Source organism: Notothenia coriiceps, unplaced genomic scaffold (assembly GCF_000735185.1).
Source record: "Notothenia coriiceps isolate Sejong01 unplaced genomic scaffold, NC01 NC01_scaffold00009814, whole genome shotgun sequence".
Classification (NCBI taxonomy): domain Eukaryota; kingdom Metazoa; phylum Chordata; class Actinopteri; order Perciformes; family Nototheniidae; genus Notothenia; species Notothenia coriiceps.
This window is the reverse complement of record NW_011342515.1, coordinates 51512-66452: the sequence shown is the minus strand read 5'-3', so window position 1 is coordinate 66452 and position 14941 is coordinate 51512. Positions and strand designations below refer to the sequence as shown.

The window sequence follows — 14941 nt, the reverse complement described above, 5'->3', positions numbered from 1 at the left end:
GAGAATAGCAGGCTATGAAGGGGTTCCTAGAAATGAGACATCATTGTGTTGTTGGTCATTTTTATATTGCCTGTCTGCAGTTTCTGACCCTGCACCTGAGTAACTGCAGTGAACTATTGGACGACGAGCTGCTGAAGCTGGTCAGACGTTGTGATCGTCTGGAGCAGCTGAGAGTCTGGGCTTTCCTGGAAATCAGAACTGTGCAGAGACTGCTGAGAATCAGGCTGGCACAAAGGAGCTTACTCAACACGATCAGGGTGAGAAAAAAGCTGCCTGAATCTTCACATATACCAGGATCTGGATACTAATGCTCTTGTTGATCATGTTTTCCAGGTGAGTGTCTACTCAGTAGAAGAGGACCACGAAGAGCAGAAAGAGCAGCTGGAGAAATTATTGTCTACATACCGAGATCTCCCTCCTGAACTGGAATTTTTTGCTACAGTCTACCCCTATGTGTAATCGCAGGTGCATGTAGACATGTTGTAGAACATCAAGTTCATCTATTTAAAAAAATAAAATTATATACACACAAAATTGAACAACAATTGGTGATTGTAGTTTGGGGTTTTGACACTGACTAGCTCTCCCTGTGTCAGTCTATATTTTTTCAGTGGGGGTTGTGGGTGGAAACACTGACCTAGTTTCGTGTAAAGGGTGATCGGGGGACGCAGGGTGTGTGTGTGCTTTGGCATGGCTAGAGCAATATTTTAGGAAACATGGATTAAGCAATATACCAAACTATTGTTTATTTGTACTTTACTATTCTTTGTTTTTCATCTTGTACATCCAACTTCTTCCTATTACAAGATAGTCTGTCTTTGAATTGAAATCTTTGCATCTGATACCTCAGATTTTTCTGTTACAACATAATGTTAATACACGATAACTCTGAATACATGACTTTCACTGTAATTATACTTGACATTGAAAGTTGTATTGACAAATACTAAACATATTCACATTGTGTTCATAAACGTGTCATATGGTTTGGTTTTAGTTGAGTCTCTTCAATCATATTGTTGTAAATATATTACAATTAGATTATTCTGTATTTTTTACATCCACTGCTTTATATTTTGGTGTGTTTAATAATGTGAAAAAGGTTATAACAGCCTTTTATAGACTTATATAAGTGCACAAAATAGAAGGCACTGTGAAAATATACAAATTATTATATCCTTACTTCAAGTAAAAGTATACAGATATTGTTAAATGATGGTAGATTATTATCATAGTAGTTGACAGTGACAGACTACAAAATGACATCGACACATTAACAAACAACGTCCTTTACCTTATTGGTCGCTAATACTCACGCACAGTCACGTGACTGGGTAATGGCATTGGATTAGGAAGCATGGTGAGGCCATGCCCTGCCCCATCACCTGACTGCTATTTGAATATTGATGGTCCCTGTGAGCCTCCACCATCCTGTGTTTTTATTTTCGTCTGACATTGTCGGTGTGGGACCGTCGCCACAGACAGATTTATATAACGAGCCCCTGAACACAGACATGTCGTCACTACTGAAGCCGTTTTCGGTGTGCGAGGGGCCGTGTGAGAGCGGCGCTGTGAGGAGAGGATTCCCGGGATCAGCTCCTCATCATCAGCCTCCATCGCAGCGTCTGGTCGCCGCGGGGCTGGTCTCTCTGCCGGGGTCTCTGACGGGCTCTCTGCCGGGGAGAAACCTGGCGGCCGCTGCAGTCGGTGGAAGGAAACTCACGCATCCTGGAAAGTCCATTCTTGCAGGTTGATTTTGAAACGCACATACGAATAGTAGCATGTTGCTCCCTGCACAGTAGACTAATCGCAATCTGTCGCTCAAAGAGGCTATCCATGCAGAACTGGGTCAACTCGCATTCATCCAGCAGCGATGCTACAATACAATAGGAATTTCTTTATTGCTAAGCTAACATTTTATTAATTTGTAATAATCGAAAATGATGCTAACAGCTGCATATTGAATGAATAGAAGCATATACAGTCAGTAACCCATAGCTACACCTTCCAACTCAATGCAGACAATGCTGTGTATATCTAATTGAGTTATCGACTAAGCAGGAATTATCTAGCATCTCGTTTTTTTTTAAAAAGTGACATAGAAAAGCATGAGTTCTCCCTGCTCCCAGAACATTCTGCACAGTGAGTCTACAAATCATCATCTCTCTTCTTTCCACACTCAGGTGGCATTGCAGGAGGAATAGAGATTTGTATCACCTTCCCCACAGAATATGTCAAGACCCAGCTGCAGCTAGATGAGCGAGCTAACCCACCTCGATACAGAGGGATCGGTAGGTCACTGGGACATGTATGACTTCTGCCTGACTGCAGGTTTGTGTGAAAGTCTTCTGATGGGTTACTCACTCCTGGATGCTGTGTGCGTGCGTGCGTGTGTATGTTTAGGCGACTGTGTGAAGTTGACCGTGCAAGATCATGGGCTGAGAGGACTGTATCGAGGTCTCAGCTCCCTGCTCTATGGATCAATACCCAAGTCTGCAGTGAGGTGAAGATGCACACATGCTATTCAGTAACTTTTCCCCGTCAAAGCAGTATCACAGCATTTAATGGCACTTTATAGGCAGACACATTTGCAAGGCTTAACATTTTTTTTTTTTCATTATTGATTAATCTACAGTTGACTTCCCTTAAATTTAAATGATTCCTTGTTCTTTTCATCACAATTTCCAAGAATGTATTGCATCAAATGTCTTGTTTTATCCACACAACTGTTTCAAACCTAAGGATATTTCCTGTTCTATAACATTGAGTACCAAAAGCAGCTAATTCGTACACTTTAATTATTCCTAAGAACATTAAATGTTTCCTATTTTTGCATGACGATTTAAAAAAAGTTAACTAAACCGCTAATCACAAACTTGAAATGCTTTACTGATACTACCATGATGCCGTGTTTTAGAACAAGAAAATCAAAACACAATCACCTTGTCGTTTTCTAAAGGTTTGGCACGTTTGATATGCTCAGCAACCCAATGCGAGACGCCACAGGTCGCCTTGACAACACGCGGAGCCTCGTGTGTGGTTTAGGAGCAGGGATAACGGAGGCCATCGTGGTCGTCTGTCCCATGGAGACCCTGAAGGTCAGAGGAGCTGGATGCTGTTACACATTGCTTTGACTGTAGGAAGCTTTTATAAACAATAAATCTGAATAAATGGCCTGATGAGGTGGTTCTTCCCTTGTCCTCCAGGTGAAGATGATCCATGACCAGTGTTCGCTCAGACCGCGCTACAGAGGCTTCTTTCACGGAATCAGTGAGATTATCAGAGAACAGGGTAAGAGAGTGAAAAGGGGGAAATTGGCTGAATCTCTTACAAACTTCTTACATCTTTTATCAGCCAGGATGCTCCTTGTTATTGGCTATTTGTATCCACCAATATTCATGTGTATGTGGTTTGTCTTCTTTAAAAATAGGTGTGAGGGGGACATATCAAGGTCTGACAGCGACTGTGCTGAAACAAGGATCCAATCAGGCGATCCGATTCTATGTGATGAACTTGCTGCGCAATTGGTACAAAGGTGAGAAAATCTACTGACTGCAAAATAAATGCCAATGTCCTTGTTTATGTCTTTTTTTAAACTATTGACGGGTGGATGTATTCTCCTCCCATTTTCCCAACTCAACTTTCGTTTTTGGCCTTTAAGGTGACGACCCAAGCCGAGACATGCACCCATTTATAACCGCGATCTTTGGAGCGACGGCAGGAGCTGCCAGTGTTTTTGGAAATACACCTCTGGATGTGGTGAAGACAAGGATGCAGGTAGGACACAAACACACCCTCTGTGGATGTTACGTTCATGTTTTGCCATTTTTCAAACTCACTCTGATTTCTGTAGGGTCTGGAGGCCCACCGCTACAAATCCACAGTTGACTGTGCCTTCCAGATCTTGAAGAATGAAGGACCACAGGCGTGAGTAACCCTCCGCATGAATCATGCTGTCTGCTTTCGTTTTTGCTGAACCATCTAACCTGATCTCATTTTGTCCCCAGGTTTTACAAGGGAACAGTTCCCAGGCTTGGCCGCGTGTGTTTGGACGTGGCAATCGTCTTTGTCATCTATGAGGAGGTGGTCAAGCTACTGAACAACGTGTGGGAGACGCAGTAGATGGGCCAGACAGTGACAGAGATCCAGAGGGAAACACAGACCAGTGCCTCATGCTACGCACAACTGAACACCTCTATTTTAGTTCATATTTGCTCTGCATTGACCCGAAGAGATGACTCTTCATCATGACCAGTTTTCACTCCGTTTAATCAAATAATCCAAGATGTAACCAAAAAAATACAGCAAAAAAAGTAAGTTTTGCATTTCGACGCTTTCTCGGTCTGACTAAGGAATCAAGAGGGACTTTTATGTTGAAGAATAGGAAAAGGCAAATTCAGAAAGGATCCTACAAAGAGTTTACACAGAGTGTAGACTCTTTGTAGAGACTAAAGAAACCTTATGAACCAAAGGTTCAGATAAGAGAAGGGGCAAGACTTGAGTGGGTTAAACAAAAAGGGATACTACGTATGTCTGTTTGAACTTTGTACCACTGTTATGGTACATGTTGTAGAGTGAACACTTTGTACTTTAACCATAAATGTGTCTTTTGATTCACTGAGTACTCAGTACACTAGGTTGCTACAGAGACGCTACTGGACCCTAACCAGCTGGCAGCAGTGCTTTCAAATGTCTGTGCAGTAATCCAACACTTCTCTGTTTTGTAATTGCTTACCCGACAGTGCTTGTGGGGTCATCTTTAGAGGTATTTCCTCACTGTGTCTTGGAGATGAGGATACTGCTCATTGTGTATTTCATGGCCCGCTGCTGATAACTGCTCCGTTTGGCTGCATGGATCTCGATGTGGCTTCTATCCTGTTACACGCTGACAGTGGCTCGCAGTGTACACAAACTGTTCTGGAGTCAGTACCTTTCTTGCAGATTGTTACAACTTAATAAAAGTAGTCATTGAGCACACATTGTAGGAAACAAAGCCCTATGTAGCACAAGAGATGATTCATTAATAGAAGTTAGCGAGGTCAACGTTACATCTTCAACATCACACGTTACTATATGCTCAGTATGTGTTTCGAGTCCTTGACAGCTGCATGTGAAGGCTTCATTTGGGAATATTTGACCAGTAATGCTTTGTTCAGACCCTCAGTCAGGTTATTATATCCCAGCAGCTGCTGGTGTGCAGCCTGAAATATAAAAGTGAATACACATTTACTCAAGATAACATGCCAGACTATGTCAGCCATATGACTTCTGTGCTTATTGGTTCATCCTACCGTCCTCTAGTCAAATCTGTCACTTTAATATTGTTTACCTCAAGCCTAACTGCTTTACAAGCATTTTGTACGCTTAGCGATGAAATAGTTAGTTAGCCATCTTTTATTGCACTTCTCTTATTAAGTGTTTACATATTGAACGTCAACAAGGGGACATATGTCTGAGAGGCTCGATAAAAGAAAGGCTTGGTTTTTAATCAAACTAGTAGCACCACAGAAGCCTTTTTACTCGCCTTTGCCACATTTCAATAGAATCTCCAATTTAATATCCCTAATAAAAAGGACATCTTTATTACATTTTAAAACTAAGAGCAACCGAATATTCTTCAATCCTCATGTCTTTACCATTTTGTTTTTTATTAACTAATGCGCATTTTTTTCTATGTGTGTGCTGCTTTTCATAAATATATCAATTTCATCAATCGCATTTCTGAAGATCCTGTTGGGCGGAGTGAAGGATTTGTGTGAATAAATTGTGATGCATCTGAAGTTTCAGACAGGATTTAGATAAAATATTGTTTCAATAAACTGATTGATAAACCTGATCTGTGTGACTTTGGTAATGTGTATTTAGGCACACAACAGCCCATCATTCAGATATTAGTGTTTTGTAAATGTGGATGCACAAACTTTCCTTCAATACAAATAACTTCTTATATTTCTAATTGTTTTCTTGTAACGCCTCAATGTAACCTGTACCGGGGGTATTAAGATTTGATTTCACTTGATGGTTTCCTCCAACACTTCAAGGATTTGCATCCAAAAACAAATCCAAAGCTTCTTCTTTAGACAGTGGTGACCTGTGTAGTCAAGTAGGTTATGTACAATTATGTTTTGATGTAAAATATTTATTCATATCCAATATTCACAAAGCCGGTAAAATACAGAAAGTGAAACAGGTTATTTTTGCTGGAATGGTGGACCTGGTTTTTCCGCAATGGGAGGGAGGATCAGACAGATTGCGGACAGAGAAGATTAAAAGCTGAAGTTAGAGGGCGAGCGAGGTTGTCATTTAAATCACAGAGGAAGGTATTAAACACTCCCACCTGTTGCCACGTCCATCCACAGTATATAGTTCATCTAGTAGGGCTAAATACTTTTTTAAGCTCTCAATTTATGCATCTCAATTCTTAAGGTTATATTCTGTATTTATAATAGGATACATAATGATGTTTGTGGTTTATGCATATAAGCATGGCACTATGATACAGCTTTAAATTAAGTAGTACGTCAGGGCCATAATTGATTCGAAAGTCCCAAGTTTAACATTCGCACTCAGCTTTCGGGTGTTGCATCGTTGTTATTATTCTCACATGGGTATCCAACCTTAGAGAGAGGGCTTTCCCCATCATGACTAGGTTAGCGCCCCTGGACACACTGCTATCAGTGAGACAGTGTAACGAAGCCCGATGGGGGATTAGGTTCAGCCGAGCCACCTTTGCTCCAGCTGTCGGGCTTCCTGATAGGAGAAGATGTGAAATCCTCTGCCGAAGTGAGGAGGGAGAATCGGAGGTGGGTCTATCTTCTCCATCTAGAATAATAAAACAAGATCAAAAGGTCCCATGTGAGGCAACATGTTAACTTAACAAAAAAGGTAAAGATTGCTTCTTGGCATCTCACTCACATTCTGAGACATTTGTCTTTCCCACCGCTGACCACTCTTTGTCCATCAGGACTCCAGTCCACTGCATAGACCTACAAACACAAGAGGTAAGTCAATAAGGCAAAAAAGGACAATCACAATCAGTCAGTTTTGGCGCCAGCCCTTACAATGATAAGCATAATCATCGACATCCCTGCAACCAACAAACAGCCATCATCTTTGTCCTCCCTCACCTCATCAGCGTGGCCGGGCAGGTCCATATTCAGCTTCCCAGTCTTGATGTCCCACACTTTGAGCGTGCTGTCGCTGCTGCCGCTGACCAGCAGCCTGCTGTCTGCGGACCAAGCCACTTGATACACAGAGCCCACATGGCCACGCAGGGATATTAAGTACCTTTGGAGAAAGCAAGGCAGAGATAATAAATGACTCAGTTACAAACACTCACGTCATATGCCTACAGCACCATCACCTGGATAACAGCAGTATTACACATGGATTCAATAATGGTATGAGATTGACTAACTTTCCAGTGCGTCCGTCCCAGATTTTAATGGACTTGTCGAATGAGGCTGAGGCGAGGAGCCTGGTGTCTGGGGAGAAGAGCACCTCGTTGACCAGAGCGCTGTGACCCGTCAGCCTGGCCAGAGGCTTCTTCTCTTCTGCAGGGTTCCACATGAACAAGGTGAAATCATCTGAGCCCGACACCAAGCGCTCTGGAGCTGAACCCTGTAGCATGACAGCAGGAGTTAGAGTACTGATATAAAGGAAATACAGACTAGAACACATACGCACAGAGAACAAGCAATACTTACCCTAACTTTATTATATCTCTGCAAAGCCTTTTCTTTCAGTTCTTCCACTAGGGGAGAGATCAATGCATGTTACATTCAACCTGAAAGCCATGAAGCCTCTTCTTCAAAGAGTAGCACATTTTGCCCTTTCAATATTTCCCAAGTCTAAGTTACATAATCCTTACATGATCCAGTGAGGTCCTGGGGGTTGATCGTGGCGTCTGCAGGTTCAAAGGCTCCAGTGCGCAGGACGTAGTCTGTGCTGAGAGCCAGGGTGTTCACCCAGTGGGCGTGACCCTGCAGAGTCCTGCACTGGACGCCCTATACCCAAAAACAGAAGTAAACACACATGAAGTATTTGACTTGACCGAGGTGTATCGCCTCTCTCATTTGACTCACTCCGTCTGTGACAATGAACATTTAAAGAAGTGTCTCAAACACACACTTACATCTTTGGCTCTCCAGACCTTGATTGTTCGGTCCTGGGAGGAAGTGTAAAGAAGTCCATCTCCTCCCCACTTCACACAGGTGACTGACTGAGTGTGTCCGGTCATGATTTTTTCACAACGACCCAATACGGTGTCCCATACACGTATTGAGCCGTCCTTAGAGCTACTGGCCAAGTACCGGCACTCTGGGTTACTAAAAGGGAGAGGAAGAGGGGGATCAGACAAACAGTCAGGACAGAATGATTAAAGAAAATCTATCGCAATTCTGATTTTCTACAATACATTATAAAGTCCCTATATCATGTCATGGCTAGCCTCTATTACATTAGCTACTGTCATCTTATTAAGCATTTATTTCATTGGTTTAATGAAAAACTACTGTACCATTTTCAATTAAGAGGACACGATGGAAGGTCTGAAGTGACTTGTCTGCATGTGTAGCTAAAACATTATTGAAAAATATTACTATTCAAGTGTCCCAGTAAACCAGTGTGACAGTGAGCTAGCATGCACAATAGCAGGAACCTAAAAACTAAATTTGTCATTTAATTAAAAAAGCATCTAGTTTTCTGTTATTTAACAGTTTAAGTACCAAAAATAATGGAATGGGAATGGGATTTAGGTCAGCAGTAAAATAGGCAATAATTTACAGAATTGAGAAAGTGATGAGTTAGTGCTCACAGATGAAGAGGTTCCCAGCTCAGCCAAGTGATCCACTTGGAGTGTCCGGTCAAAGTCTTCCCCAGCTGTGTACCCGTCACTGGATCCCACAGACAGATCTACAGAAGCAGTGCCACAACAAAATAAATACACCACGTTCATGGGATACATACATCCTTAGAGAAACTGCATTGTGTGTTGGCAGTTCACCTGACTGTTCTTGCACCCTGAAGCCAGCTTCTTGCCGTCTGGAGACCAGCTGATGCTCAGTACCCAATTTGTGTGTCCTTCAATAAAGAAGAATACAGCTTAATGGCATCTAAAACACTTTTAAAAGTATTTGTTGACGCATAGCAGATCTTGCTGCCCTATAGAAGATATTTTTTACCTCTGACAGTGTGGTGGGGCGTCTCAGTAGTCAAGTCCCAAAAACGCACTGTGGTATCACCTGACCCGCTGGCAAGGTATCTGAAAGAAACAAGGATCATTTAATGTTAAGAGAACTCTTGGATACATCAAAGAACAAAATAGATGAAAACAGGCAAAAAAACATCTAGCAGCTGAGTTACTCACTTCCCGGTGGGGCTGAAAGCAGTTGAGATGACAGCCTCTGTGTGTCCCTGCAGCGTGCTGGTGCAGCGTGCCACCGCCCGGACCCTGAACACAGCCTGAGGCTGGTACACAATGGGCAGGACCTGCTCTGTGTCCACACAGAGAGCCTTCACACACAACCCCAGACTGGACACCACCTCTGCCTCTCCACGCACAAAAAATGCCAGTGGCACAGGCTCCTCCTACAGTGGAGAAAGAAAAATAACAAAAATGTATTGACTGGATTTAAAAAATATGGCACGCGAGGACTTTGAAAGATTACCTTATTCTAAGAACATTTAAGCGTTTATACATTCAGGAATAATACAATCTATATTTGATCACTTTTATACACGTTTAATAAAATTGGGAAATTGCCATGTTACATTTACCATGACCATAGTTAGAAATGCGTTAAAAGTATACAGTAAGTGATATGCAGTTTACAAAAGAAACACTTTGTACCTGTTAGAGTACAAACATTCTCACTCTTGAGTCCCACATTTTCATTTTAAAATGAATATCGTAGATGTGGACAAAGCCTGGCTAAAGATATAACAGGGAAATGTATTCATGAGCAGATGTTTACAGTCTAATGACAATTTAAATTCTACTTCAATGTTATAATTGCAGCTGGTTACCTTCTGTAGCAGTGCATTACAGACAAGCTGTAGTTTGTCGGGTGTGATGTCTAGAGGAACATCAAAAGGTGAACCCAGAACCACTCCTTCCTCATCCTGAAACTGGATCAGCAGCCGCTCCACGTCCTCACTGGCCATCCTCAGATTTGGATCTAAACCTGAAAAACAGTACATTACATTAATGTCCGTATACTATAGTATGATACACTTAATTGAGTACACAATGTTAATGAAAATGGCTTTCTGGCTAATGGCATCAGGATTGTTTTGCTTCTTAGTTTTAAGGAGATGCTGTATGAGCTATCTTTGCTGAAAAAGGTTCACATCCAGTCCTTGATAAGACATGGACAATTCATGTTTTAAATGTTAGCCCAACATATGACGTTGTATTTTGCACATTTTAGCAATCCTTCCTTTACAAGTGAGTATGCCTTACTTTAAGATTGTCTTTTCTCATTATTTATTAAAAGGAAACATAGCTAGCTAGACTTGCTTTACTTGATAGCATATATCCTAACGTTACTTTAACTCATTCACGATCATCCATATTAAAAAGGACAATGAGCAACACGTTTCAAATCGATGTTTACCATTGTTACTGTAAATATTTGGACTCCTGAAACAACGTATTTACATCTAGCTAGCCTATGTCAACCAGAGCCACTGATGTCAACCAGCAAAGCTAACTATGCTAGCCTGCTGTTAGCTAACATTTTGGACAAATTACTCCCTTTCGCAGTGATTGCAGAACAATAACATAACCATCATTGGTTTACACAACTGTGTTTATGTTTATATGACATCAAAGGTACACGGACATGTGCTAAAAATCTTACCTTTAGCGAGGAAGCGATGTGTTCAAATTCCCCACGTGTATAACACCAAAGAGCCTTTAAAGGAGAGATACTCCAACAGGCAGGAGTTGTCATTTCAATGAACGGACCCGCGCAATGGATTATGGGAGATTTATGAAAGTAAGAACAGTCGTCATTTGTTTTCTTTCTTTATTTTCCATTTTAACTCATTTCTTTTTACTATTATTACATGTCTGTTGGTTTTCTGCTCGACTTTGGGTTCCTTCAACTCTATTGACAGTATTGTAGCAGCATAAATGGTCAGGTAAATGGTTAACGACTTGCAAATAGTTGAAATGTTGGGTTTAGTTGGATCAATAGATGAAATGTTGGGTTTAGTTGGATCAATAGATGAAATGTTGGGTTTAGTTGGATCAATAGATGAAATGTTGGGTTTAGTTGGATCAATAGATGTATCTTTGGTTCGGGCTGTAACTTGCTGTGACGTACCAAGATTACCCGTACCTGTCCTAAATCCTTCAGGATATGTACTACTTCTTCAATGAATATAACTATTCAAGATTAAAAAAAAGAGGCTAGACTAAGACCATGTTCCTTATCACACTTGTGTTGCTTGTAGGATGTCATATATGATATACTAGTTTGATGTGTAGCTTTGTCTGCTGTTGATGTATCTAATACTGATTAGTCATTCACCTTGGAGGTAAAAACAAAGGTTGTATTATTTTCATGAACACAGTCACTAAATAATGACAACTATGTAATGCCAATGAACTCTCACAGTCAGCTGCTTCTTTCAGTTTTTATTAGACCTCAATTATGATCACAGATCAAGAACCTCCCTAACCAACAGCATGTTCTTCTTATTGGTTAAACTATTCAATAAAACAAATTATTTCACTACATCGCATACTTCATCATTGCGTTTATTTGACAATAAGGCGCACACCACACACATACATTTTGACAGTAGTCATCAGTTATGCATTGGGGTAAAAAAGGCATGCTGTACTGCAATAATGTGAGAAACTACAATTACAATTAGTATAAGTAGTGAGATAGATAAATAATTAATTAGAGATATAATCCTGTCATGATTCTGTTCACTGCCTTAGAGTCTGTCATGATACATGTTATACTCTAATAATGATCTAATAAACATTGAACATATTTATTTTAAAGCTAAATAAGACTTAAAACACCTCACAGTAGACGTCTATCTCAACATCCACTTATGACATGAAATGTTTTTAGAATTCATGTTTATATTATATTTTAGGCATGATTCCTCCATCTTTATCTTTTATCTTAAGACACGTGTGTCCAATTACACATAGCAATACATTTAAAAACTAAATTATCACATTCTTCTGCATTTTTCTATGCAACAGTTCCCCATAATAAGCAGATATTTATTATGGTACGACCCTCTGCACTGGCACATATGTAGTACAATCCAAAACCAAAACATTTATTTTCAAATACAATTTGACCAGGGGCTGCATTGACCTTCAGCATTATATTCTTTAAAATCAAAATGCAACTTATTTCTTTATTTTTGATTTTTTTGGGCGAAAAAAGGCCAGTGGAAAAGCTGGAGGACTACTCGTTACAGCGATAAACCTTTCTTGCAGAGAAACTGTCCAAGCTTAAGATGAAATCCATAAAGGCAAAGTTGGAAAACACAAATAGAAGTTTCCAGAAAATTGGATAGCACATTGTAGTGGCCATTATCTAAAGACTGAATAAGCTGATCCAGTGTCTAATGGATTAGATTTTGGGCCATTTGAATGACAGAATCAATTGGGATACATTTCCAAAGGTAGAGAAATACAGTGCAGTGAATTTGTTCTCATTTGAGACCATTGATGTCTTCAGGAACGAGTCCTTCCATGACGGCACGCTTTGACTCCAGGATCTTCAAGATACAAACAAAGATGAAAAACTTGAATTTAACAGCCACACAAAGTCACAGTGGACGCATAGAGTACACGTAGAGGTGTCTTAGAGCAAACACATCCTCTTCTGAGTAAACAAATGATGATTAAGTATTGACATATGATAAAATGCAACTACAGATGTGGTAATGGAACACTCACCTGGAAGTTAGCACTGAAGCCGATAATGCTTTGCATGTTTGTACTGTAGTAACCCAAAACAAACTGTCCACCCAGCAGAGGGATCTCATCCTTGTCCATAGATATCTGCATCAAAAACACACATGCACACATACATAATAATAAAACATACACTCATAAAGGATTCTCCACATGTGATATAAATGTCTAGTTTCCACATTACCTGTATGACTTCATTTATCTCTGGCAACTCCTCCTCTCGAACCCAAACAAAGGTTTCATAGTCGGAGGCACTCTTGAATCCCACCTGCAGGAGAACAGCCAAGAATTTAAATATTTTTTCTTATATGTTTTTTTCTTTTTCCTCTATGTACAGTATATCCCATACCTTAAACAGGCCGATCCAGTCCCATGTGGAGGACATGAAGTCCTCTTGGATGGTGTAGGTAAGAAGTGCGTCATGGTCGGCGCACCATACACCCAGAGGAGAAACGTGCACCTGGGGTGTGTCATAGCACTTCTTCAGCTGCAGGAAATAACAAAAGGAAAAACATGGAGCTTTAATAATGCAGAACAGACTTATATGTATTGAGTAACATTCCTATAGCCCTACAGTGAGCCTCCTCTCACCTCCAGACTGAAGGTTGCAATGACAGGCTTGTGGTCACTGACTCCGTAGCTCATGTCGCAGGTGTACTTGTCCTGAATGACCAGGAGCGGATACTCCTCGGTCTCATCCACAGTGGAAATCGATGCCTTGTCATCATCATCCTCTGAAGGCAAGGTTTTGGGTTTGATGCGCCAGAGGATCCGATCCGTCCAGGCCGGTTTCCTCTTCTTGCCACTGAGCAAAGCAAGTGTTGATCAAACAGATTCCAATATGAGAACGAGTTGAAAACACATATTTGTAATGATAACCAGTGGCAACAATACAGTTAAAAAAGTATTCACTCAGAAAATGATCATTAGTATATCAGTTACTCAACCTTGAATTATTTTTCTCTCATGAGTGAGTCCCAATGAATTGAAGTAAATGGAGGCCATGTTTAACAAACAAGCTTTATCAAAAACACAACGTGTGCAGCATAACTCATGTCTTAATTATTCACGTTTTTGCTTCCAAAACATGTGCATTTAGCTTAAATCTCACTAGAGTAACACTCACAAAGATAAATAGTTCGCCCGCACAAGAGTGACACTCTGTAAGTAGTGATTGGGAGTTTTAGCGGAAACAATTTGTATTCTTCGTCTTTAAGAATTCAAGGTTACACAGGGTGTGTAACTGATGATGACAGATGATCATGTAGTTTGTAAAGCCTTTCTTTAAAGAACAAAAACAAGACACACACACGTGCAATGCAGAGCTATGCAAACAGTGAATGAATGAACATCAGGAGCGGACAATACCATTTCATACAGCTTCCCGTGCATCAACGACACACACAAAATGCAAAAACAAACAGTGGGGTGCAATGTGCAGGAGGGAGTTGACATTCATCAAGGTTACTATGTTTACTGAACCTTTGGCATTTCTATCAGTGTCTCCAGTTATTTTGTGATTGTATTAAATCTTTAGGGTGCCTGTTCTATCATGTTTTTACACGGCATATCTCTGGAGACACCCACCTTGGCGGGTCTAGCTCCCTGTGCCAGGCCCCCAACCACACAGAGAGCAGCCCCCAGGTGAGGGAGGTGAGGAGGAAGAAGAGAGTGGTGCTGCAGCGCTGCAGGGGCCTGGGTCTGTACATGGTTAGGGGCAGCGCCACAGTGCTAATTCTGAGAGAGACATACACATGGTGCTAGTGTAAGGCAGTGTTTTTCAAAGTGGGGGCCCCGACCCCCCGAGGGACCGGAGGCGCCAGGGGGGTCACGCAAAGTTTGAGGGAAAGGGGGATTTTTTTCTTTTTTTAGTTACATTTTTTTTTTAGATGTTATTAATAACTGCATATCTATCAATCTATGTGTCCTTTGATGCCAATCTTTTAATATTTTTTATTTATTAATATGTTATTTTTAAATCAC

At 40.9% G+C, this 14941-nt stretch overlaps 3 protein-coding genes across 4 annotated transcripts in view; 1 reads left to right on the top strand and 2 right to left on the bottom strand.

Moving 5' to 3' along the window:
• Window positions 1-1363: 1363 nt before the first annotated feature.
• Window positions 1364-5596, top strand: slc25a1a (solute carrier family 25 member 1a). The gene is made up of 9 exons (XM_010771310.1): window positions 1364-1749; window positions 2184-2291; window positions 2404-2503; window positions 2960-3098; window positions 3207-3291; window positions 3431-3535; window positions 3662-3777; window positions 3854-3927; window positions 4008-5596. The coding sequence occupies exons 1-9, from the start codon at window positions 1407-1409 to the stop codon at window positions 4120-4122; spliced, it is 1185 nt and encodes a 394-aa protein (XP_010769612.1). The 5' UTR covers window positions 1364-1406; the 3' UTR covers window positions 4123-5596.
• Window positions 5597-6118: 522 nt separating this feature from the next.
• Window positions 6119-10948, bottom strand: nle1 (notchless homolog 1 (Drosophila)). The gene is made up of 13 exons (XM_010771309.1): window positions 10863-10948; window positions 10027-10184; window positions 9368-9588; window positions 9183-9262; window positions 9005-9081; window positions 8816-8913; window positions 8135-8327; window positions 7871-8006; window positions 7707-7753; window positions 7418-7620; window positions 7128-7287; window positions 6916-6986; window positions 6119-6822 (listed from the first exon to the last, which is right to left on the bottom strand). Exons 2-13 carry the CDS (start codon window positions 10162-10164, stop codon window positions 6810-6812), a joined length of 1437 nt encoding a protein of 478 aa, XP_010769611.1. The 5' UTR covers window positions 10165-10184; window positions 10863-10948; the 3' UTR covers window positions 6119-6809.
• A 711-nt stretch (window positions 10949-11659) lies between these two features.
• The window catches only part of inpp5kb (inositol polyphosphate-5-phosphatase Kb), a 10306-nt gene continuing 7024 nt past the window's right edge, over window positions 11660-14941 (bottom strand). For both annotated transcript variants that reach the window (XM_010771308.1, XM_010771306.1), the window contains 5 exons: window positions 13550-13763; window positions 13308-13445; window positions 13143-13226; window positions 12941-13045; window positions 11660-12759 (listed from right to left, as the gene is read on the bottom strand). In XM_010771308.1, the coding sequence (XP_010769610.1) occupies window positions 12694-12759; window positions 12941-13045; window positions 13143-13226; window positions 13308-13445; window positions 13550-13763 (607 nt within the window). In that variant the 3' untranslated portion in view covers window positions 11660-12693. The remainder of the gene's footprint in view (window positions 12760-12940; window positions 13046-13142; window positions 13227-13307; window positions 13446-13549; window positions 13764-14941) is intronic.

Coding starts and splice junctions, on each gene's coding strand:
- slc25a1a (XM_010771310.1), top strand. CDS start 1,407: ATGGTCCCTGTGAGCCTCCACCATCCTGTGTTTTTATTTTCGTCTGAC. Junction 2,504..2,959: donor ATACCCAAGTCTGCAGTGAG/GTGAAGATGCAC, acceptor CGTTTTCTAAAG/GTTTGGCACGTTTGATATGC. Junction 3,778..3,853: donor TGGTGAAGACAAGGATGCAG/GTAGGACACAAA, acceptor TGATTTCTGTAG/GGTCTGGAGGCCCACCGCTA.
- nle1 (XM_010771309.1), bottom strand. CDS start 10,164: ATGGCCAGTGAGGACGTGGAGCGGCTGCTGATCCAGTTTCAGGATGAG. Junction 7,621..7,706: donor AGAGATATAATAAAGTTAGG/GTAAGTATTGCT, acceptor GTCATGCTACAG/GGTTCAGCTCCAGAGCGCTT. Junction 6,987..7,127: donor TGCCCGGCCACGCTGATGAG/GTGAGGGAGGAC, acceptor TTGTGTTTGTAG/GTCTATGCAGTGGACTGGAG.